The 25,458-nt window shown below is 42.0% G+C and overlaps 1 protein-coding gene across 1 annotated transcript in view; it reads left to right on the top strand.

The window, feature by feature from the left end:
- smad6b (SMAD family member 6b) overlaps window positions 1-24,352 on the top strand; it is a 43,342-nt gene extending 18,990 nt beyond the window's left edge. The window contains exon 4 of the mRNA XM_007249251.4: window positions 23,390-24,352. Coding sequence (XP_007249313.1) covers window positions 23,390-23,940 — 551 coding nt within the window. The 3' untranslated portion in view covers window positions 23,941-24,352. The remainder of the gene's footprint in view (window positions 1-23,389) is intronic.
- Window positions 24,353-25,458: the final 1,106 nt, after the last annotated feature.

Consider the following 25,458-nt stretch of genomic DNA (forward strand, 5'->3'; position numbering starts at 1 on the left):
GCAGGTATGAGCTGTTCGAGCATGGTAGCCTTTAGGAGTATGCGATACGAGCAAAAAAATTGTGATTTGTTATAATGCTGTTGGATATATTGATATCAATGTGAAACTTAAAAATAAGATAAACAATTAGTTTAAACTCCTCAAAGGTTTATAGTTAAGCGGTTCGGCCGCTTGGTTTACTGTGTTCAGCTCTACCTTGCTCTGTCTCGCTCTGCCTCCAGCCTAGTTATGTCACGTGACCACAGTTTACAGCGTGAAAAGCTTCCTCTGTTGCTGCATTTGAGTAATACTTTTTGATATTGCTGTTATTCACATTGTTATTACAGCTCTTTCAGTGTGTTTATTTTGAAAAACATTTTATCTTACAGCCCGAATACCTGTTATAGCTTTGATTATGAAATCAATCTAGTTTTAAAGCAAAAGTATTTGATGAAAATAGACTGATACTCAGTTTTACAGCAAAAATAATAAAAAAAATCGAAGGTGTTTTTTTTTTCACAATATATGCAAACATCAGCTTCGGGTGGTTTAGTGTGGGTACAGGTTTTGCAGCTGCGGTTAGAGTTACAGTAGATCTGCTGTGTTTGTTTTCTGCTTGGGACAAGTGAGGGTTTTCTATTCCAGACTGAAGGGCAGACACACACACACACACACACACACACATAAGTTCACACACAAACATAGAGTGTATTTAATGCTGGTCTGTTATAAACACACATGCCTGTCTGAATAGGTCAGCCTGAACCACCTCGAAAGTTCATCTCATTCCTGCAGTGTGTGTGTTTGTTTGTATGTGTGTGATTGTGTGTGTGTGTGTGTGTGTGTTTGTGTGTGTGAGAGGAAGAAAGGGCTCCTGGAAGTGCACAGCGCAATTAAACAGAGTAATCAAAGCATGTGATACTGCACTGATTACCACTGATTAGATTGTATCTGCAGATTCTGAGCAGACTTAAAAGGCATGTGATGTCTTTTCCTCAAATTGAGCTCATTAGCTTCTTTACTAGCATCTGAAAATGGCTAGATTGTATTGTGAGCTCTTTCCCAGCGTTTGCCCTTCATGCTTTTTTAACAGAATTTGACACACTTTGCATTATTGGACAACAGTTTGCAAACACAGCCTTTGGTTATTCAGCATTGTGCTGGACTGGCCAGGTTTTTGTTTATTGCAGAGAGATAGGATGGCCAGGATGCGGCAATCAGACTGACATCATTTACAGCACACCTTAATATACGACTCAGAATTTATAGAAAGTAAACATGTGATATTGTATTGTTACCACCGGCTTTGGTAAGATAGGATGTCCTGGTTTACTCATCTACAAGCCACATTAGGAATGTCTTATTTGTGACTCTGGCAGTGCCACAAGAAAGTATGTGTAACAGTGTAATTAGTGAAACACAGTGCTACTAGATCAAAAACATCTAGTTAAACTAGTGAAAAAATCATTATAGGATAAAATGGGAAGAGATTCTATTAGATGGGGAGAACTTTAGGTCACTTTAAACTGGTGTTTGGGTGGCTTCTGCTTTGTGGTAAAAAGCAAGAACCTCTACTAATAAGCAAAGCTAATTGAATTAAAGGGAGGCGACAGGGTGGTGGTGTAATGTAAAAAACTGTGTTGTGGACATTGAGTGTGTTAAGTGTTGTTGAGAAATAACAAAAACTTTGTTACGTTTTGAGGGGAAAACCATGCCTGAAAGACATCCCCTTTTCAATCTAACATCCTATAAATACCCTGCACTTCTCTAACATGTCATGGCGAGTTTTCACAACACTCCACTGTCCCATCTCCTCCCTTCAACTCTGTTATCTCTCCTTCCCAACTCTACTTATAGGAGAGGGGGATTCGCTTCCTATGACATGTTGAAGCTGTCCAAACTCTTACTCTAAACTCTTGTTGTCTTTCTCTTTTTGCATAGCCATAAACATGATGGCATGAATAATAAGGTATAAGAATTTGGTGTATTCCAAATTCCAAACTTTTTTACTTTGGAAATATTATCACAAAAACGATAGAATGTATACGGTGGTGTGGCACTGCAAATGTATGTCAGTCGTGCATCTCAAAACCTCATATTAAAGCGTAATAATTTCAGCTATTAATTAGGTCCATCAGTTATAGAGTTAAGAGTTATTTGCACCCTTAGTGAAAAGCAAACCACAGTAATCCTGACTAAAAAAACACTGCTTCACTCCAAACTCTGTTCATCCTCCTCCTCTCTCTTTCCCACTGCTGTGCTTCCTCCTGGTAGGCTGTATCTTCTTTTTCTCTCCCCTTATCTCTCCTTCTCTCTCGGTCTCTATCTGCCTGGCTCGAGGCCTCAGGTTTCCACCGCAGTCCCCAGGCCTGGCCGTGCTCCCCCAGGGCCTCGCAAGCTCCAGGATACGGGATGTGGAAATAATGTGACTCGAGTACTTCCACCCTGCCTCCAGAAAATCAGGTTGTGCGGATTGTTTATTTGAGGGGAAGGAGGCCTCGGCCAAACATCCTGTTTTAAAAAGCCTGCCTGGGTTTTGTAGCGCCGGGGCGCTGGGCCCCGCTCAATCGCCCCTTTGACGACAGGGGGAGGCTGAGGAATGTTGAAGAGAAGGCCAGTGGCCTGGAGGTGATGTGTTAGCATTTGTGTGTGTGTGTGTGTGGATGATAGTGTGTGTGTGTGTGTGTGTGTGTGTGTGTGTGCTTGTTATAGACCTTTCCTGACATGTTTTGTTCTGAGTTTTGCACATGGAGTGTGTGATACTGAACATCCTGAGCAAACACACGTTTTTGTCTCTCACAAATAAGTACACGCAGATACACACAAACACACACACACACACATACACACAGTGCTGGGCTGACACTGAGGCCACAGGACTCTCCTCGAGTGTGTGTGTTCCTGTTCAGAGAGGCTGGCTTCCTCTTCCCCTTACATAACACAAGTAAACTCCACAAACACACACATGGTTATCAGTCATTAGAGGACAGCTGCATTGGGCTACTTACCTCCACTCTACTGTACTACAGTACAGCTCCCAGGCCACTGTGGCCTATTTACTTCCTTATCACTGCTCCTACCCAAGCACTTGAAGTAGGCTTTGGGGTTGGCAGCACACTGAGGTCAGTTTGTGCCCTATGTGATTTCCAGCGCACAGTGCATTCGATACATAAATAATAGACCAAACCCAAACAAGCCTCAACATAATCACTCAAAAAACTGGGTTCCAGCTACTATACAGCCTGCTCTGCATTGCTCTTACTTTCCAGGACTGTGGCTGTACATCATGTTTACATCATGGCTGCTGCTGATTTCCCAACTTCAGCCAACTTGTAATGACATGGGGAAAAAAAGTATACAGTTCATCAGTAATAAGTACTGTACATTGTAGGTTTGTCAGTAATGAATATATTAGTAAGCAGTAGAATCCAATCCTTAATGATATGTTGACTGTGTGGACATGTCAAATCTGGTCTTTTTAAATCAGATTTGAGCCACTTTAATGTGGGGTCTTAGATTGGATTGGATATGTAGTTAACTTGTGCATTGCTACATGTCAGAACATCAGATTAAACATCATTCATTTGATTTATTGATTATGTTTTGTGAATGTAGCCATACTTCAGCGATGCTCCTAAATCCTCTAGTCTACACAAATCCAAACTTTACTAGATAATTGCAATCAGTTTAAGATTTCCAGGTGAAACTCATGTTTGTGAAATTGTTAGCGTCTTAAAAGTGTCTTAAAAGGACCAAGTTTTGCTAGCGATGCTAGTTATGCTTTTAAAAGACCTGCCTAAAAGTGCCTAACAATGCTTGTGTAGTATCTTACTGTAGGAAAGACAAATAAAACGTGCATTATCATCATGTTAGTTGCCAACTGATTATGGCAGATTGAATAAGAAGGTCTTAGTTTTTAGTCAGGGATTTTTTTAATTGAGTAATCAAGGTTAATCGATTGATTGTGACAGCCCTATTATATTGTTTGTAAAACATTTGAATGTGTAATGAAATGGATCAGATCCTTGGATCAGTCTCCTTGCGGGCAAGCATGTGTGTTTGACGTTGCTGTGTATGCCTATGTGGGTGTGTTTTGTGTATCTGTGTTTGTGTGTGTGTGTGTCCGCATTCTCAATTTGGCCGCTCAATGTGGGATTGGAATGAAATCTCAGGGATATTAGATTAGAACCTTTTGTTTGCTCTCCAGGTTGTTTGAGTGTTATAAGGATTTCAAGATGTGAGGCATTTACTGCTTTGGGGGTGGGGGTGGGGGGGTGCACTGAGGAAGAGGGGTGCGGGGTTTAGGGAATTGTTTGGATCCTGACGCCTATTTTTCCAGAGAGTCATGTTGCATACTTTTATAACAGCGCAGCAGCACAATGCATGCTGTCTCTCATCCCGTCTGCGTCATTTTTTATTCGAATGTTTTTGAAGATTGCAACCGGGCATTCATCATGAGCGTGCAGTGCTCTTTAGCCCAAACAACGTTCATCAATCAGTAGATAGGGGCTGTAGCATTTTTCCAAGTCAGATAGCCGGGTCTCTGAGGGTAATCTACTGCTCTGTGTGGAAATAGGCTCCGGAATATAAGTCAACAGAAACAACACTGTTTATTTACCCCTCATGGCAACACTATCAGGAGCTGGTCCGTGCCTAGTATAAGGGACTAGGCGTAATCTAGTCTGGAGGCTTTTATTTTAATGGTAATGTCAGCCTCCAGTTTCAGTCAGCGTTTTGGAAGCCTTACCTTAAAATAAGCAAATAAGCCTTTCATTTTCTGTCAAAAAGTTTTGATAAAATCTGCTCCTTCTTTTTAAGGACTATAATACTGAAGCCTAATCCTGTTTTTTAATAGTGTATGCAGTTCTAAGCTCTCAGAGTCCGTTATATCTGACTACAGTGTAACTGAGCAGCATCTTCATGCTAGAAGCAGCTTAGTGATTTTTGAAATTGATTTGAAGCTTTATACTTAAAATGAATGCATGTAGACTTTCACCTGGTTAAAATTACACAGCTTCCTTTAATATGGCCTCTGTAAGCTAATGGAAAGGAAGGCCTAAAGGCTTCATACTCTAATTAACTGAGATAATTGTTAGCACAAAAATATAAGTTTCAATTAGTCTTCCTTCAATTTAACCTCAATGTTGAAAGTGGGCTTTAATATCATGCTGGCTTTATGTATACATTTATTCACATGGTGGAAGAAAATGTATTTAAACTGGTTTGAACTGAGCATAATATTTTATTGAAATTCCTGAATGGTTTTAATATATAGAAACATGTACAAACAGTGATTCCAATAATTTGACCAACAGTTGTGGTCAAAGCACAATTGCACTTTTTTTACTATGTATATGCATGCGTTCTGTGCCACTGGCCTGAAACTGCTGCAGTGAAAATGCTTTAGTCCAGAGCGAGATGGATAAAGGTTGAAGGCTAGCTGTAAATTGTCCAAGACACATGAAGCCAGTGTCAACAACATCATTTCAGACTGCCGCTGACACATTACTGCTAACAGCTCAGCTCAACACGCTTGGAGGAGAACACAAAGTGTGAGTTCTGTTACTGTAAGTAACAGACACCTGTGCTGGCCAGCATTTCGCTGAGTGATGGGGTCTAGAGAGTAAGACCAGTTATGCTGTTTTGGATTTAAGTAAACTATAAATGGATGTTGCCTCAGTGTAACTCGAACAGTGTGGCGGCTGTCTTGCAATAAAATGGCCAGCACTTAGACAGTCACTCCGATTTGATGCTAACTTCTTTCAAAGCTTAAAAAGAAAAAGGAAAGGGATTTTTTATCACACACACATCATTTCAGTTTAAATGAAAGTATTTACAGTAGGCTCAAATATAGGTCAAACACTGTATCGTAACCACAGCAGTTTATAACAATACTCTATTCGACACAATGTCAGTAGCCAGCATTGAAATGAGCAATTTTGTTCACACAGATTCTAGCGTGTGTCTGTGTATTTCCTAATACACACAGGAGCTTTGGTTATTCAAACAGCTGCTAACGTATCGTATGCAGGGTCCCGTGTTTAAAAATACGTCCCATTTGCACAGGTTATCGTTTTCGCCTGGAGATTTCCTCCCCGGCCCAGCGATGCCAGCGGGCTAATCCTGCTGGGCGCTCTGGGAAGGCTGGTGCTGCCCATTTCCCTCTCTCTCTCTCTCTCTCCTCTCCATGTGCCGCTCCCTCGCTCGCCCGCCTTCTACCAATGGAGCCATTCATGCCGGCCAGGCCACGGGGTTAGGACAACAAATAAAGAGCCAGCCATGCCATTAAAAATGTATGGAATGTCCAACTGTTGGTTTAGTGTTTTAGCGAGCCTCCTCTCAAGGCTGCCGAGGGGGACGAACAATACCCCGTTTGAGCGGCGGCCGCTCTGAAAGTGACTGGGCCCAGGAGAGCGGGCGGAAGAGGTGGTGGCAGTTGTGGATGCTGACACTGTTTTTTTTTTTTTCTTCTTCTTTTTATACTTTTAGATTTTTCTCTTTTTTTTAGTTTAATTTTGTGTCTGACCTTCTAGTCTCAGCAATTGTGAATTCTCTTATTATTGCCAAAGAGGGATGGTGGTTTTGGTTTTGATTTGGGCCTGTGGTCCAATCATTCAGCTAAAATAACTCAAAGAATTTTTCCCCCCTTCCTCGTCAGAGGAACTTTGACAGTTGTGCAGGGAGCGATGGCGGGGGCAGTATTTTTAAAACTGCAAAGAGCTGGTGCATTCTTCTGAGCCTGCAGAATGCACCACGAGGATTAAGCGAAGGGGCCCACGCAGCCCACCTTCTCAAACACTCACCCCCTAGTGAGAGAGAGCTGTGTGTGGGTGTGAGTGTGTGTGTGTGGAAGAGTTTGAGAGTGCAGGTCAAATCTCAAGGTTTCGTCGTCTTTATTTTAGGTCTGTAATATTTGAATGCATTTCTATACTGAGATTATTTTTTTACTACATATAGTATATAATTAACATTGGTTTGGAAAGACTGACTCGCACCCATCCTTAGGTTGATCGTTTCTATTATCAGATTTTGTGCTAACTGTTAAAGGTCCCACATCCTGAGTCATTCATGTAGCACACAAACATTTCCAACTAATCAGCTTCACACACGCACTCTTTGAACACCACTTGGAAAGATTACAACAGATCTGGCAGAGTGCCAGTGTGGGAATATTTTTGTTTCCAAACAAATGTGCGTGAAGGACCAGTAGATGTTTACAGTGGTGCGTGTCGTGATCTTGTTTCACAATCAAGTGTATTAAATTAAAGTTCATGCTGCTTTTGTTGTTAGTGTAACTGTCTCTACTGTCCAGGCTAGACTTTCTACTAGACTCCAGAGCGTTTCTGTGATGATTTGGTTGCTTTCAGCCACAAGAGCAGTTGTGCGAACAGGATTTTGGACAATCACCATGCCATTTTATTTCATTTTCCCAATCTTTTCCTCATTTAAAAATATTAGATGTGTTCTAAAGGACACAGTTCTCCTGCCACTGCTTTACAGCTCAGTGCTGGGGCTTTATACATTATTATGGCATTGAGCATGGTACCAATAGAGAGCTTTATTCGATTATGAGAATTTTCCATGGGGAGCAGATCAGTTGTGTGCATTTGCACACCTGTGTCAGCAATGGGAATAGAATAAAGTACTGTAGCTAAATGCATTCATTAGAAAAAGTGTCCACAAACATTTGGATATAAAGTGTATCACACAGTTTAGGATAGTGTTGTTTGTATGTGTGTACTGTAGTCTTCTGTGATCACAATACTGATATATTAACAGTGATATATTAATCTATACCCATTTACCAATCACTTAGCTTGTGAGTGGCACGTGTATAATGACACTTTAATGGCACAGGTGTCACACTCAGGTCCTTGAGGGCCGCGACCCGGCAGAGTTGAATGTTTTTCTTTAGGTAATTAAGGTAATTGTAATTAGCTGATGAGTTGAATCAGGTGTGTTAAATGAGGTAGAATGCTGAACAGTGAGTGCTGCGGCCCTCCAGCAGTCTGACGCCACAGTGTTTTGCTAACAGAGTGGATGTATTCGCTACGGAATTGGATTTGAATTTCCTGTTGTTGCTGTTCTCTCTCTCTCCGTCTCTCTCTTTCTCTCTCTGCCTCTCTCTTACAGTCTTTTCCACTGCTGGAGCCAAGCTAAGATGATGTAGCGGCCGTCTTAGGAACGGGTGCTGCAATCAAAAGGGTTGAACGCAGTGCAAAGTTGTCAGCCTAACTCGTATTGGCATTGGCGTATTTTTAGATTTTTCCAGAACACCACTGCCATTGTGGAGACTTGTTTTCTTTTTTCTTCCCCCCACTCATGTTTGCTGCTTGTAAATGTGGAAATATTATTCATTCGAACCAAATAGGATCCATCAGCAGTGGGAGCGAAGCTTTCCACTTCACAAAGGGAGGATTTTAATCTGTGCTGAAACAGGACAATTTCCGTGATCTGTACTGTAGGGCCACACAGAAACACGTGGCCATGCGCTGGTGGCTCAGTGGAAACACTGCTTTATTTTGGATTTATTTTCAGCACCTTTGAATGATGCCGTTTCTTCCGTGTTGTGCCTGACTTAGAGCAGTTTTCCGTTTTAAGTGTTTGTAGTTGCTTTCTAGAAAGTAGAGGGTGGAGAAAGCTATTTAAAGATAATTTTTAAATGAAATTACCTAACTAATGAGACTCAGAGAGAGCTAGAGAGAGAGCGAGGGAGAGAGAAGTAGAAAGAAAGTGAGAGAGAAAAAGAACAAGAGAGAAAGAGAGGCAGACACACAGCATCTTGGACTGGTTTCAAGCTCAGCCTGGCAGAATTCAGACTGCACTCCTTCACATTGTCCCTCTCTCTCTCTTTCTCTCTCTCTGTCTCACTCACTCACACACAGCCACAGCGCTCCCTCTGATGCGATTAGCGGTGTGACGAAACACACCGTACCTGTGTTATTTTGCCCCCGCATTCCACTTTGATCAATCACCACGTGGAAAGGAAGATTCCCTCTGAGACACAGGCTGCGGCCTTTGAGGCCAGCGGAGCGGCGGGAACACACGCTTGACCCACAGCAGCCCAGCGCATCATCTCTGCGTCCAGAGCTCAGACTCGCTCTCCAAATGAAATTACAGGCCTCAATGGAGAGTTTGTGCTGCCCTTCAGTGCCCTTTATTGAGGACCTTACAGAGTCTCCGCACACACAGGCTATTTCCAGACCAGAAGAGGATATTCCTTTCTGGTTAGTGTGGGCTTAGTCACAGTTTGATGTAAAATGAGGTTATGGTTAGAAATGTGGATCATAGCTGTACTGGTGTTTGGGGTTGTTGTAAGTTCAGAGGATGTTTTCCTCATTGGCTTTAACTCTTTTAGCTCTTGCTTTTGGAGCTTTTAACCATGAAACCATTGTTGTACATTCTGGAAAGAATATGTCCAACATGTAGATTCTAAACTTTTAACAATCAATATTTAGTTTGGGTCCGTAAGCAGAAGAAGGGATTCAGTTTGAGAAATTGAGTCATTTGGGCAGCACAATGGCTTATTGATCAGCACGTTCGCCTCCCACGTTGTGGAGGCTTACTTTCAAGTCCCTATCTGGGTGGAGTTCCATGTTCTCCCTGTGTCTACATGGGTTTCCTCTGGGGACTCGGGTTTCCTCCCACTGTCAAAATAAAAGGAGATCAGGTAAATTGGATATGCTAAAATGCTCGTTGTGTATATGCGTGTGGGTGTAAGTATGCATGTTGTGTATGTATGAATGTATGTATGACTGTGTGCTCAGATATGGATTGGCCTGATGCAGTCCTCCAGATGAATGGTTATTTCCGGTTGAGAGTATTCTCTACATGATTGGCTGTCGCTGAGTATAAAAGGTTGTGTGTAAAATGTCATTGTAAAGCATCCTTGGGTTTCTAGAAAGGTACTATATAAGTGCAACTTCATTTGTTTAACATCTAAAACAAATGTAGGAATGTGAAAGATGCTGACTGACTATGTATGGTATAAACTGGAAGCATACTACACTATATGTTCAGGTGTTTGTTTGACACCCCTCTTGATAAATGCCCCTATTTTAAGTCGCTTGTCTTGTCTCTTAGAGCTTGTCTTGTTCCTTTGGAGCAGATAGTAGTCTGTTGGCACAATACATAATGGTAGTAGGCATGGGTTAGAGGATGTGCATTTAGCAGTGGAGCAGTGGAACTGTGTACTCAGGAATTCCCAGATGCCCCAGTACCAGATTTGGGTTGAGTTGTGGATGATGGTGGATGTGGACTGATGACCATCCAAATCTTGGTGTCACTAAACCTTTTGTCGCTGAATGCAATCCGATCCTCACAGCAATTCTCCAAAATCTCGCAGAAATTACTTAATTTATTGCCCTCTTAATGTGTTTTAATGTGTTTTAGAGCACCCCAATTAAGAACCACCTAAAGCTTTTTTGGTTTGTTTAGGACTTTTAGGTTTACTACATGATTCCTTATGTGTTCCTCCATAGTCTGGATGACTTCAGTATTCATTTACAATGTATGAAATAATGGTAATGCGTATCCAGTATACAGCAAAACAACCATAACTCTTCGCTTCTTAACGTCCAGACAGAAGTCTGCCATTCCTCTCCATCCCATTTTTGCTGACAGATGCGATTGTGACCTGCTTGTAAACGATCAGTAATGCTCACTGCTGCATTTTTAATGGCCAGATGCAAAGCAAAAGCTGGCTTGGCTGCTGGTCCACATCGGCTGCTCATAAAAGCTGGTTGTGAGTTGTTGTGATTGAAACAGAGCACACGCGCGGCGGCGCCCTGACAGAACGCATTTTCCCGAGCGTACGCAGTCGGGCAGCCCGATCAATAGTCGGGCATTCACTAAGCCAAGTGTGTGTTCTTAACCTCACAGACACACACTATCCAGATACACTACATTTGTCTTAAAGCAACTCGCTCCAGCGCTGACCTGAAAGTGTATCTGCAGTGTTTTATCCAGCTGTCAGAGCTCATTGAATGCTTGCTCACAGGATGCTTGTTTGGATTGGAGCGAGGATATATGGATCGCTGTTCCCCCTGATGAACTCTGAGGCTGTTCTCAGTATGCTGTGGCACACCTGTGGGAGACGCATGGAGGGAAAGCATGGTGTGGTGATGGGAAGTGGAGTTTGCGTTTCTGCGGTCGCACCAGGAATTTTGCACAGCTTCTCTGTGCTTGCACTGTTGGCAATAGAACAGCGCTTGGGTTTCCCCCTGTTCCCTCTGGCTCAATCCACCGCTGGATTCACCTGTAGAAATGAAAAGGCTTACTCATTCTTGCCGTTTCAGGAAAACAGCGTGTCTCCGCAACGCTAATAGAAGGATGAAACATTCGTAGTCCCTTGAAACCTGGGCTTAGGAACTGTTATGCAATAACTGCTATGATTTATTTGTTGACTACTATGTTTGTTGTTTGTTGTCTGTTATTCTGCGCTGTGAGCTGCTGTGTATCCAAAAACACATTTATTTTATGTTATTTATATTAATACCTTGATGATACTTCTGACTTGGGCACTGATAACTATTATGAAACTTATGTAGTTATAAAATAAGAACTGTGCAACCTATCATTGGCCTTTATTTGTAGTTAAAGACGTAAAATTGCCATACATTTTTATGAAAATGACTCTGCAGCATTGCACAGTTTTCGTGTAGGAAAGCAGCTTCACCAAAGTTCCATAGTGCAGTAGCAGCATTTCAGCACCAGATTGACCTTGACAGTCTACTTATTACAAGTTATTTAAGTTTCAAATGTATTTAAAATGACTTAGTATTAAGTTAGAATGTATGCAGTAATGTTTGATATTTTGTACAGTGTCAAACAAAGTTAAAAACGGAGGTGTGGGGGTTTATGTGTGACACTAAACTTACACTCCTTTAGAGATTTGCGTGTTACTTCAGTGACCACACATCTAGTTGCAGTTTTTGTTTTTCAATTTTACTGAATAAATACAGCAGAAAATCTGATTATAGATCAATGGTCTAATTCTAATAATCTAAGAAAGATCCTCGCTACAAACTTCCATGTTCCTTCACAGAGGCTGGCCCACTTTTTTCTGTGGTTCTCCGACGCCTCATGTGTTGAAGTGTGAACAGCAGTGAGCGCAGGGGGCCGGGGAGAGGCCGGACCTGTGCTGGAGGAGCCAAGAGCTGAGCTTTGCATGAGTCCGAGGTGTGAATCTTATGGCCATCTGACCGAGCGTCCAAGTTCATCATTAACACCGCAGAGCCTTAGAGCGAGGATTAAGACACTGGCTGAGCAATTCAGTCCCGGCCTGCTGCATTTCCCGGCCTTCTGCAGTGTGCCCTGGTCCCTAATTCAATATATAAGGGACAAGACAACATATTTTATATGAGAGATATAAGAGAGTTTTCACATGGGCTGCCACACACAGTGGCAATCGCTGATGAGTAAATATATACGTTCCAGTGTTCAAAATGTCCATCTCTACTACGCTAGTAGTGCTGGTAAATTACCTAGTTATGGTTAGCAACCTTCCTGAAGATCAGTGATTACATGTTCAGCAGAAAAATAGCAAGCTCGCCCTTTTGCCATGACTGCAGAAAACTGTTTGCTGGCAACCCTGAGTGTGGAAAAGTGCTTTTGTAAAAAATGCTAAATAGCAAAAATGGAAATTTCAAGTTTTTGCATGGGATCAGTGATATACTGTATATACACAAATGTAGCTTTACTGTGACCAGTTTGAACCTGAATGAGCTATAAATCTTCTAATGACAGATATAAATGACTTGTGGCGTTGCCAGATTCCTTGAATGGATCGCCATCAATAACAAGCAATATAACAAGTGAGAACAATTTACGTTCGACAACTGACAAATTGTATTAGTCAGTAAAACGCTGCTTACCTCAAACATTTTAGGCTGCGTCCCAACTGCTTACGTCACTCTAATACTGTACGTTTTTTACTTCCAGTTATGCAGCTCGACATCGCCTTTAAACTTGATTCATTATCATTATTATGCATTATTACTGTTTTTTTTTTTTTTTAGATGTTCATGGTCCAGACAGTGGAAGTGTATAGCTCATTCTTTTCCATTTTGCAGTGTATTGTGGGATAATAGTGGCCATCATAACTATACTCGCACAGTTACAATGAATTTGATCTGGGATGTATGAGTATACGCTTAACGTTGACAGTTTTGTTTTATTCATATTCATTTACTTTATACTAGAAAAAACTAGTTACTGTTAGTAAATAATAAAATATAAATAAAATGATAATATCAGTATCAGCTCACAGTATGATTTATTTAAAAAGAATTAGCTCCGCAAAATCTAGATTTGTGCTGATTTTAGCAACAGCCTTTTTTAGGATCTGTGTACAGTGGTAGCTGCTGTTTGTGCAGTTCTTTTACTTTGGCATGCTTGTTTGTTCTGTTCTGTGCTCAGTCAGGCTTCCTTAATGTCGCCGAAACACATTACAGGCCAGAGAGAGAGAGAAAGAAAGAGAGAGGGAGAGAGAGAGAGAGAGAGAGAGAGATAGAAATCCATCTGTGTGAGAGTGCAGGGCCGGTTAGTGCGTCTGGCTGATAGAGCAGTCTTTGATGGCAGAGATAGCGCAGACGCCAGCCTAAATGCGGCCTGTTAGTGAGTTGTAAGTTGCCCTGTAGTGATAGTTGTCTAAAAAATCAGAGCCGTACCACGTCAGAGCCGGAGCGGGGGAAGTGTGTGTGGGGGGGGGATGGGGGTGTAGGTGTTTGGGGGCCCCAAACTTGCTGTGTTTATTATGCTTGGGTTTATTATGCTTCAGTTTTTCCCACTCAGAAGAACCCTGCAGTCCCCCAAGTGTAGCCTCGCTGTCCAGCCAGAGTAGGAAAAAGAATGCTCCGGTCTGTCAGGAGTGGCGTCAAAAGATGAATTCTGTCCACCATAAAACAGCACTCTTTCTCTTTCCTCTCTTGTCCTCCCTCCTTTTTGCCTTTGCCCTGCTCTCTTTTCCTCCCTCCCTCGCTGCCTGTCTCTCTCTCTGTCTCTCTCTCTTTCTCTCTCTCACACACAGACACGAAAGTAGACACACACATAGAAACACACTCTCAGTCTGTCTCCCCCTCTGCCTGTCAGGGAAGTGGTAGAGTCTAATAGCTGGAGGGGAATCTAATCCTTGGCACAGGATAAGAGACTCCCAACTCCCCCTCCTTTCCATCTCCCTCATTCTCCCCTTCTCTCTCCCTCTCCCTCTCTCTCCCTCCCTCTCTTGCTCGCTCTCTAGTTAAACGGACTGGCAACAGTGCTCTCTCTCTCTCTCTCTCTCTCTCTCTGAGCTGTGGAGGAATGAGTTCATCTTTTCAGAATTCCCTGGATTAGAGGGGGGATGAAAAAGAGAGGGATGTGGGCCTACAGTTTGGTGGGAAGAGACGACAGGCCCTCACAGTTTTGCTGCTGTCTGTCTGCCTCTCTTTCTCTCCGTTTCTCTTTCTTCTTCTCTCTGTCTCTGTCTTTCTGTCTCTCTCTCGTTCACACACACACACATGCACACACACTCTTTTGCTCTCTATCTGGATGTGAGTTTTTACCCCAGGGCTGTTCTTTTCTCTCTCCTCTTGTTCTCTCTTTTCTTCCCTGCATGGTGCTTTTAAAAGCATTACTGGATAATAAGAGCGGATTGTCATTGAAACTCTCAAGACCTTTTTGTGTACTTTAGAAGTAATTACTCCCAGCTCACCCTGCTTAAGTGCTGGGTGGTAGGCCAGGGACGGGAGGTATGGGGGTGGTCTCATCTTTAACCCCTCCGTCTGTCTCTTTCTTTTACCACTTTACATGTTATTTCAGCCCATTTCAAGCCTTCTGTTCGTCAGCAGTAGAGCAGGAACTGCAGCTTATCCTAAACACTACTAGAGATCTGTAGAAAATAGTTCTTGTGTGGCTTTTGTTTAAGTAAAAATTAGTTTCTTAAATCAGTGAGTAATCATTAAGCATTAGGCTGTTTCACACAACAGGTAAAACTGACCCAAATCCACTCTTTTACTTCATGTGTGATATTGTGTTATCTGTGTGGTCATGTAAATGGAAAGTCTGAATACCCAGATTTTTTAAAACTAAAAGGCTTGTTTTCAATCACTCCGCTTTTTTTTAAAGAAATTACTAAACAAAGCCACACAAGGAAAAAAACAAATAAAAGTTTAACAATGAAGTTTAAAGAATCCTATAACACAAACCAACAAAGTGACTGTTTAGTTGTATAGTGCATCCTTTTTTCATAATGATCTCAAACACATTTTAGTGACAAGCCCAGCTGTCAGATACTTGAATTGATTGACTGCTTCTATGATGCTGGCAAAGATAAAGAAGGAAGTCAGAAATTTAGATTTTTGGACCTGTACTTGTTATGTGAAGGTAACATTAGGTAACATTCTTGTTTGGATAATGCAACATTTTATAGTATCTTTTTGCGTTTGACTAGAGAATAGAGAAAATAACAAGTTTTCCATTGCTTATTCTGGTGCTATATAACTTCTAAGAACCATGTTTTGGGGCGTCATATTTGTAATATTGCTCTACTGCCTCAGTCCACATTCTTTTTTTACTTTTGATGTCTCTCAGCATGTCCAGAAATGCCAGTTTCCACCTAATGCTGCATTAACTTTAATTAATATAAGTTCCGTTTAGTTTAAAAACACATTTACTGTCATTTTTAAAGAGTGCAGGATTTGACCATTTCATCTTAATCCAACTAAAAAGAATGATGCAGAAATATACTGTATATTGTATGCTTCCACATTGTTCCATAAGGCTTATAAAGAAGTTATTAAGATGTATGAAACAGAGCTTGTATGCTATACAGTGTAAATTATCTGCAGTTTTGTTCAGTCATTATGAAGCATGGTGTCTCTGCTTTGATCCTCCGTGTTTCTCAGTGAGGGGATAGAGCAGGAGAAGTGTGCGTATAGCTCTGGAGTGGTTACCATGGAGCACTTTCCTTGTTGGTGAACAACCTCGCTCTTTGCCCTGTAAAGCACGGGATGAGAAAAGAGCTATGAAATGCGCTTGTTTACCCAAATGATTGTGCCGCACTTTCAATAGGGCATTATAAGCAAGCGTGGACATTCAAAGGGAACGCCTTCGGGCATGTGTGTATGGCGTGGGCGCGTGTGCACTTGTTACTTTTTGAAGACATTTACCAATGAAGCGAGACAAAACAGAGCGCGGAAATAAAAGACTGCTTTCCAGATTCTTGTGTGTATACTTTGAAAGGATTCAGTGCCGTCTTTTTTCCCCTTCTCTGTCTTTAACACAGTCGGTTTGAAAAGCAAGCTGTTGACTGATCTCAATTGGTCGCGCTCCCGAGTTATCACCTTTGATCCAGTGTTTTAGTGCGGTTTTGCTAACACCATTAAATCATCCTGCTCTGACTGAGAGCTTTAATGTCAATGCGTTTGTCACTTAGCACATCTTCTCTTCAAAGCTTGTGATTTCCAGACGGAATTTATGAAGCTGTGCCAACAGTGCTGCTGGTCAGGGTTCTGTGATGATCCAGCGATCTGCTGTTGTGCTGTTGAGTAACGTATAACACATCATAGATGCACCAAAGTACTTGTAGACAATCCCCATCCTGTCATAGCCAGTGCTTAGGTTCGAGAACAACTTTTATGTGTGTATGCTGGTTGTTTAGATGTCAAAAAGAAACATATGAGGAACTGTCTTGATAAATGTGAAGACTTTAACAGGTTATAATAAACAGTCTATGCAAACACACTAGACCAGTTGAGACCAGTGTTTTAAGACATATGCAGTGTCTCCAAAGGGCTAAGGACTTCTGTCATAGTACATAATACATTAGTAATGATTGTGACCAGCAGTATCTGGCAAGAATTTTCCATGCAGACAAGGCTCTCTGGTAGTAATCGCATCCACATTCACAGCATCCTCTTTAGCTTTCATGGAACATGACAAAAGTAGGACTGTAGGATATTGAGGTAAAAATGAACCTTGCAATATCTTGTTGCTCTGCGATATACAGTCTATGCTTATTGCTAATTTTCCTTTGGGAAATTAAATAAAGTATCTATCTATCTATCTATCTATCTATCTATCTATCTATCTATCTATCTATCTATCTATTCATCGAGTATACTGCAACATTAAAAAATACAGGTATTTTCAACATATTTGGAAATTTTATGAAATTGGGCAAGTTTCTTTTGGTAAAAAGGGAAATGCAAAATGCGACCAGTACAAGTTTTCCTTTGTATAAAACAAGTTGTGGCATGATGTGTATGGTTTTATTTGGCTTGGTTAATTTTTTTGCATGACCATATGAAGTGATTATTGTGAATGCACACATTGCAATGATGATGTTCAAATTCTATATTGTACAGCACTAGATAAAAGTGTAGGGAGACAGTACTGGTTTCATGACATTTGTTATGTCAGTGTATACTCAGATGCATTTGGCTTAGATTAGTCTGCTTGTGTTTTAGCAAAATGAACCTAATCCAGAATGAAATCCTAACCCATCAAAATGATAAGTCAGTATAAGGTTTTAGATAGAAAGGCTTCAGTGTTCAAGTGTAGAAGCATCACTTTGTCATACCTTGAAAAGATGCTACCTTCAGGCAGTGGTTTGCAAAATAAAGATGGCAGGTGCCCATCACAGAGAAAGACCGTCATGTGGGTGATGGAGATGTAACAGTCATGGAGAACATAAGCATTCTATTACTCATTCTTAATCTTCTTATCTGCTTCTTCCTGGTGTCAGTGGCAGTGGGTGCGACCTGCGTTTTCCTGGGTGTACTCCAAGCGTATTGTGAGTGACAGTGTATCCGCTGGCTGCTGGCAGCGTGTTTGCGTGTCTAAGGAGACTGACGTGTAGAGGAGACAGCTGTGAGAATATAATGGCGATAATAACACCTGCTACTCTCCTAATGGATAAACGGAGCTGCTGGGAGGTGGAGGGGTTAAACAGATGCAAAGTGGCGTAATTGCTCCCAGCTTTCTTTCTCTGCTTTGTGAGCATGTGTGTGTGTGGGTGCGAGTGCCCATGATCCGCTCGGAAATGAGGGGAACACACAGTCTTCCAGAAACCACACGGTTATGGGATCTGTATGCTCTCAGATGGGACATCAGATGTTCTTTAGAATGTTTACTATTACCATTAGAGACGGCCGTGAGCCTTCTAATGAATAAACAGACATCCAAGCATGTGTTAGTATTCATTTAATTAACTGGGTAAACAAATGAAATATATAGTGAAATATATAGGCATATATAGTTTGGAAAAGAATAAAAAAAGTGTATAATATTCAAATGAACCATAAATTGCTGTTTTTGTGAGGATAAAAACAGCAATGGAACCCAATACTGAACTTCTTTTCTTTTTTTTGTTCAGTTTTTATGTTACATTTATATGATTTAAAGAAGTACTCAATAACTACCAGCTTTTTTAGCAGTTACACCATAGTAACACCATAGCTGGTTGTAGGAGGTGTTTGCATAATGCATGCTGGGTACTGTAGTAAAAATGCACTGATGGATGAAAGCATGTTCAGAGTTCCATCAAATCTGAGCAAGCCATGCTGCACTACACAATATTACTGTATATAACATGACAGCTAGCTTGAAATGTTAGTCAGTTTTACGCCAGAACGTCCCTTTAAAGTCTGGCTGATTTTTATGTACTGTGGACAAGGACACCCAATATGGCATGTGGAAAAAATGGCATAATTTTCCATGGCAGTTACCATGATTTTTAACCTGGTTAACTTGATTGTTCTTTGGCAAAGTTCATGCTTCTACAGATATTTACACACAATATGAGGGCAACAGGTAGTAAGGTAATAATGTATTAAGAGATTAGAATTCAACAAAAGTAAAAAAAAAGTTAACTTAAGCAAAACAAAAAATTAATTAAGAAAAAAAAATAACAAACAGTGATAAAGTGATGAAACTTGGTGCAAAGCTGACTACACTGGTGCTTTCTGTATCTAGTGTATCTGTAGATTACAATCATTCTGCCGCATGAAATCCAAGGTAGTGAGATTCTGTTAGATGTGCAAAATTCAGCACAACACCTGGAAAGGCTCATTGAATTGACAACATGTTTAAATAAGATGCATGCCTTTCTACAAACCAAGCAATATTAAACCAGGGTAAATGCAGCAAAGCTGTTTATTGTAGTAGTGTGCTCACTATTACTACTGTTACTAGCTGCAGTTTAGTGATCTGTAATAGCTTGAAAGATTATTAAGGAGTGTGTTATTATACAGTGCTGTCATTCTAACAGTGACTGGATCTTCAGTTTGACTGCGTCTCAATCTTCATATATAGCTGCGTGCTCCAAGTGCACTACGTATCATTAACTGAAGGTTGCTTGAGTGCACTCTTGGTGAGTGTGTGAGTGTGTACAGCGCACTCAGGCTGGGAGCGTGTGTGAGGCGGCAGTTCCTGCGCTGGCCCGCTGTCAGACAAGTCTCACTGATGGCGGTCTCGGGGGGAGGCGCAGACAGGAACTGTGCATCCTGCTTGTTTTCAGCATGCTGATGTGCATTTTCCAGCCCTACCTGGCCTCTCTGAAAGGCACAGAAAATGCATGTTCAACTGCTTTAACAGCAGCCGGCTGCTTGCACGGGGCAATTAGAGGTGCGGTGAAATGCAGTGCATGATTGGGAGATGACGAGCATAAGAAGAACAGCGGTGGAAAAAACGGAGACCTCATAATAAAGAAGACACGTCAACAGTGAGCAGAGAGAGCGAGAGAAAGAGAGAGGCCAAAGAGACTGTGCTGATTATTTCCAAACAGAGCTGTGTGTGTTGGATGAAGGGAGACAGAATTAGGGGGTGTGAGGGGGTAGAGAGAAAGAGAGAGAGGAACGTGTGAGCGAGTGAGTGAGAGAGAGAGAGATGGCACTGTTTTGTTACGAAGATTCTAATGAGTTTGCCCTTCATTGAAAGATTTACTCCCTCCCTCTTTCCCCTCTCTCTCTCTCTCTCTCTCTCTCTCGCTCTCTTTCTCCACAAATGCATGAAGCAGCACTCAGCAAGACGCGACCCAGCCAAAACACACACTTTGCTCCAAAACAAAAACACAGCCTGATATTCTCTTCAACTCTTGCACACTTCAAGAGCATAGAACAGCACACACGCACATACACAAACACATACTTCAACGCATAAATACACATGCATGACATGTAATGTGCATTAGCTGATCCCAAACTAAACGTTAAATAGATGATTAACCTTTGTTCCTCACACCCAGCGACTGTAGAAAAAGTTAAACAGAGCAGTGTCTTCCAAAAGTGAATCCAAACCAGGTCTAGCGCCTCTGCTGGTGGATTACAGTATGATATGTAGCTGCTCATTCCCATATATTTCAATGACAAAACCTATTTTCAAGGTCTCCAGTGTCTAATTTCAGACAATTAGCATTGAACTCAAGTACTGCAATCTAAACTCAGTAAAGTGCACTAGATGCAAATTTGACAACATAGTGAACATTTTTGGCTTAATTATCAAAACAATAGAAGGAAATTGAACCACGGCATCCATTCTTTTTTACTGTCATTGCTCACACCTCTATGTAAAGCTATACAATAGTCACTTCTTCTCCTACCCTCCCTTTTGTCTGTCATCTTTCTGTTCATCTTTCACTGTGTTAATCCTCATTCTCACTGGGTTTCTTTCCCTTTCTCTACCTCTGTCACAACTGTTCACTCTTGCACTTTTTCTACTAATCACTTTTTCTCTTGTCACAAACCTTTTTTATTCCTGTCTCTCATCTCTCTCAGTTTTCACTTTCTCTTCTCTCTCTCTCTTACACACTCTTTCATTTTCTCTCTCGAGCTGTCTCTCTCCACTCTTTATTACAGTTTCTGTCGCTCATCTCTAATTTTTTTTACTTTTCTCTTCTCTCACTTGCGCTGTTTCGCTCTGCGTTTCTTTCTCTCTGTCTCTCTCTGCTTTTTATTTCTGTCACATCTCTCTCATTGTTTTCATTCTTACTTTGCTCTTTCATTCTTTATTCTCTAATTTTGACCATTTTCTCTTACTTTTTCTCTTCTTTTTGTTCTCTTCATGTATATTTCTGACTAAGACTAACTGTTTTACCGTTTGCTTCTCAGCATTATAAACTGTATAAACTGTTTGTCAGTGACTTTGATGTACAGATTGAACATGAAGCCTTGTGCTCATAAGTCGCTGCTCTCACTAAAGCCTTTGTGTTTAACTCTGATTTCTGCTGGATTGTGGGTCGTCTGTCGTGCGCACACTGCCCATAAGGCTGTGGCCATGTTCAAAGCCTCTGAAATGATAGCGGCCAGAGGGCTATAAAGGCTGTGGAGGAGGGAAAAAAAGCTGCCTTGCAGGCTAGCGCGGGATCTGAGGAATTCACTAATGGTAACATTCAGGGGCCCAGCGAAGAGGGCCATTTTAGTGTGCTCAGTGTGTGTGTATGTGTGTGTGTGTGTGTGTAACCACACTTCTACTCCCCCACACACACATCCAGCCCTTGTACCGCAGCCCAGCTCGCATGGCAGCACTAGTCACATTCCCCCTCCCACATTAGAGCTGTAGATCAAACTTGAACAGGCCAGAGTGTGCTTTATGTATCTAGACTGCATGTGCGAGTGATTTTTTGCATTTTGTGATGGGGATTTTATGCTTATGAGACATCAAATCACCAGCGTATGCTTGTTTGTATGTCTGTACATGTGTAAGTGTGTGTCTGGAGTGGTTTTTTTTGTCTTGGCTAAAGTGTGTGTGTATGTGTGAGTGTGTGAGTGTATCTACGGTACTTCACCTTAAAGACTCCGGGTAATGGGCCGGGGCGTTCATTAAGACCAATGAAAGGAATGGGGCCACAGAGCGGGCCCTTTAAATCCCCCTCTGCCAGTAGACTCTCTGAAGCAAAATAATGGCATCACTCTGTGTGCGAGTTAATGGGAGCTGATAGGGCGAAGCCTGGGAGGTCAGCAGGTCGCGAGCTTGGGCTAAGTTGTCAGGGAGCTGAATGCCGTCCCCCTGGCCCGCAGCGGGAGCAGGGAGAGGGAGGGGCCATCCCCCACCCCCCACCCCCCCAACATTACCCCCAAAACCCTACTGCCACCTTCATCCATTTACTGGAATGTAGACAGAGAGGGGAAGAGAAGCAGAGCAAGAGCAAGAGAAGGAAGGTCAGAATGAGAAAAAAAGAGAAAAAAAACAGATACTAGAGAAAAAGAAATACTAGAGGAGGAACAAGCCTGGATATGAGCTCATAACCCCTCCCCAATAAACCCTCTCTCCTTCAGCAGAGGAGGACTACAAAGAGGCAGAAATATACCCAAACCAGCAGTACATGTGGAAGCATGTGTGAGTGTGTGTTCAGTGTTCATATGTGTTTGAGGCAGAGTTCGACAGGTATCCAGGGAGCTGTAACTCACCAGGAAAGCGCCGGGCTTTGGCACTGAACACAGCCCACAAACTCCGACTCCACAAGCATGAAAAGTGAATTAGCGAGCTGATTTACAGTGAAGATGAGCTTCGACTGCAGCTCTTTACAGGTGTTATTGATGTCGGTGTTTCTGTACTAGATCTTTCAGTCAGACACCAACCAAAGTATGATCACCAAGCATTAAGAGATTAACAATATTTCCATGATTTTTTAAATGTCATTAAACAAATAGAAGTCATGTTTAAGTAAACATCTGAAGTCTCAGTGTGGGGCCCTCTTCAGGCAGTGCTAAAAATTGCATTGGCAAAAGTCTACCACTTTATGTTTAGGTCATGAAGGTCTTGACAGTTACTCAGTAATATCTTAAAGTTTTGTGGGTTAGAGCAGGCAAAACACGAAACCCACCTCAGCACAAATTCTGATTGTTCAGAATTTAGGGAATGAAAGCAAATCATAACAGATTTAACTAATCGGTTAATAAAACTGTTCACTGCAGTTTGATAAAAGGTTACAGTCAAACCAGGATGCACCAAAAAGAGACTAAACAAAATGGCACAAAATATGTAACTTTGAACACATTTCTTCAGGTTTTCATTAATGTTTTTTTATCAATTGCATAAATGAATGTTCTTGCTACAATAAAAAAGTATAACTGAACCTTTTAACATTCTAGCAGACATACTAACAATGCACAGTATTGTTAAGTAGAAATTATTTGTTGTTTTTTTTCCGCCTTATTAATTATGCGGTCAAATACTCAATGCATTCCTACAGTTAAAATATGTATTTTAAATGATATGTTATGGTTAGGTGTGTAGCTAAATATGTTTAAAGAAATACTTGAATAAAGAAATGTAATGTAATTTGATTCTATTATTTGTAATTTATAATAGTTTCTTAGCTCCAGTTCAATATAAACCACTGTGAGAACTGCATAGTTTTGAGCACTAGGGGTTTAATGCTATATATGTCAGTTGCTAATCTCTTTTTCCCCTCTTTATCTTTCTGTTTCAGATGCCAGTCTGTCACCGGACGCCCCCAAACAGACGCACTGGTGCAGCGTGGCGTACTGGGAGCACCGCACGCGGGTGGGCCGCCTCTACCCGGTGTACGAGCCCTCCGTCAGCATCTTCTACGACCTACCTCAAGGCACAGGTTTCTGCCTGGGCCAGCTGAGCGGCGAACGGCGCAGCGGAACCGCCCAGCGCACCCGCGGCAAGATCGGGTACGGCCTGCTGCTCAGCAAGGAGCCCGACGGCGTTTGGGCCTACAACCGCAGCCAGCACCCGATCTTCGTCAACTCGCCCACACTGGAGGCCGGACCAGCCACGCGCGGCCTGCTGGTGGTGCGCAAGGTCATGCCTGGCTACTCCATTAAGGTGTTTGACTATGAGCGTTCGGCGCTGCTGCTGCGGCAGGGGGCGGAGCCGGCGCTCCCGGACGGCCCGTATGACCCCAACAGTGTCCGCATCAGCTTCGCCAAGGGCTGGGGCCCCTGCTACTCGCGCCAGTTCATCACCTCCTGCCCGTGCTGGCTCGAAATCCTCCTCAACAACCACAGATAACACACACACACACAAACGGACAGACTCGGACTTTGGACTCGAGAGACGCGCCGAGAGACCCTACGGACCCCCACAAACTATCCCAAATATCATCTACTTAGATTTAATATAAAGTTTTATATATTATATGAAATATATATTATACTTGTAAATACTGGAGTCATTTTTACAATGTAATTATTTATGTATGGTGCAATGTGTACAAGTGGAAAAAACAGGAAATGCACTTTGGCTTATATATATTATATATATAAATATCTATAAAGATAAAGAATCTTTCAATACCAATTTGAAAAATTATACAGCAAAAATAGGATCAGCCTGGTTTTGGTGTATAGTTTTCATGTATTATTAATATCCAGACAAAAAGCTAACACCATTCACACATTGATAATAAAGTATTCGCATTATACGTCTTGATCTGCTCACTTTATTTTTACTTAACCCTCCCCTCCATAACCACAGGTTTTATAATATGCATATGGTCAGTAACCAGAAACCGTATTGTTTGATGAGTAAAGTCATATTAATTTGCATCATGACCGTGACCACTTTTTTCTGATGTGTCCATTGCACTGCCTCTCTAGATTTATGCACAAAGGCTGAGTGTTCCTATCATGTTCTGCCACAGGCCGCAAAGTGTCTAAGCAGTCGAGTAGGCACTGTGAAAGGACCCCCTGCCGCCATGCTTGTCTAACTTGCCAATGGCTGTGCTTGTGATCCTGTCTCACTTCTGAGGGCTGGAAAAAGTGTTGGTATTGTGTTGACCACTACCACTGAAAGAATCTTTCTCTAGAAGCCAGTTCCTTGGCGTCTGCACAAGAGAGCAGCACAGGAATTCTTATCAAGTCAACATTATTAACTCTAATACACTCTCTCCAGCTCGCTCTCCTTCCCTCTTCTTCTCTCTATTCCCCTCCCTGTCTATGGGAGGAACTGAAAAACAGAAGGGTTTCCAAGACATTCATTTCCTAACCTTCTGTAAATGGAAGAGGAATTCAAACCCTAGGACATGGCTTCAAGTAAACCAGTGGCTTCATCTTGGCTTCTCTTCTTTTATATTGCAAGCCTCTGGGTCTGAAATAAGCTATGCCGTTTGGTCAACATTTTTATGTCTCAGCTTCAGTTATTTTAGGTTATTTTGGACCTGCATTCTTTATTATAGCCTTGTTAGGCCAACATCTCTCCTATTTCATTCCAAGGTCCAAAATGCACCTCTACGTGCCACCCAGCCATCAATCTTCCATCCTGCTCTCCTGATTGGCGGAAGAAGGGCTGCAGCCAGAGTTCCTTGAGGTCCTTGAGAGCCTGAGTGGTCGGTGCATTGTTGAGAGGAGGAGCTTGGTTTTGACAGATGAGGCCTGGCCTGATTTCCTTGTCCACAGCTCCGGCTAAATCCAGCCTGCATGCCTGCCGCGAGACGAACATCCGTGGCGGTCGCAGTCCGCGGTTTTATGGGGCAGGCTGCTCTTCTCCTCACAATGACTGACCAGGGGAAGAGGGAGTGGCGGCTCCAGT

This window comes from Astyanax mexicanus, chromosome 9, assembly GCF_023375975.1.
Source record: "Astyanax mexicanus isolate ESR-SI-001 chromosome 9, AstMex3_surface, whole genome shotgun sequence".
In the NCBI taxonomy this organism is placed as follows: Eukaryota; Metazoa; Chordata; class Actinopteri; order Characiformes; family Acestrorhamphidae; genus Astyanax; species Astyanax mexicanus.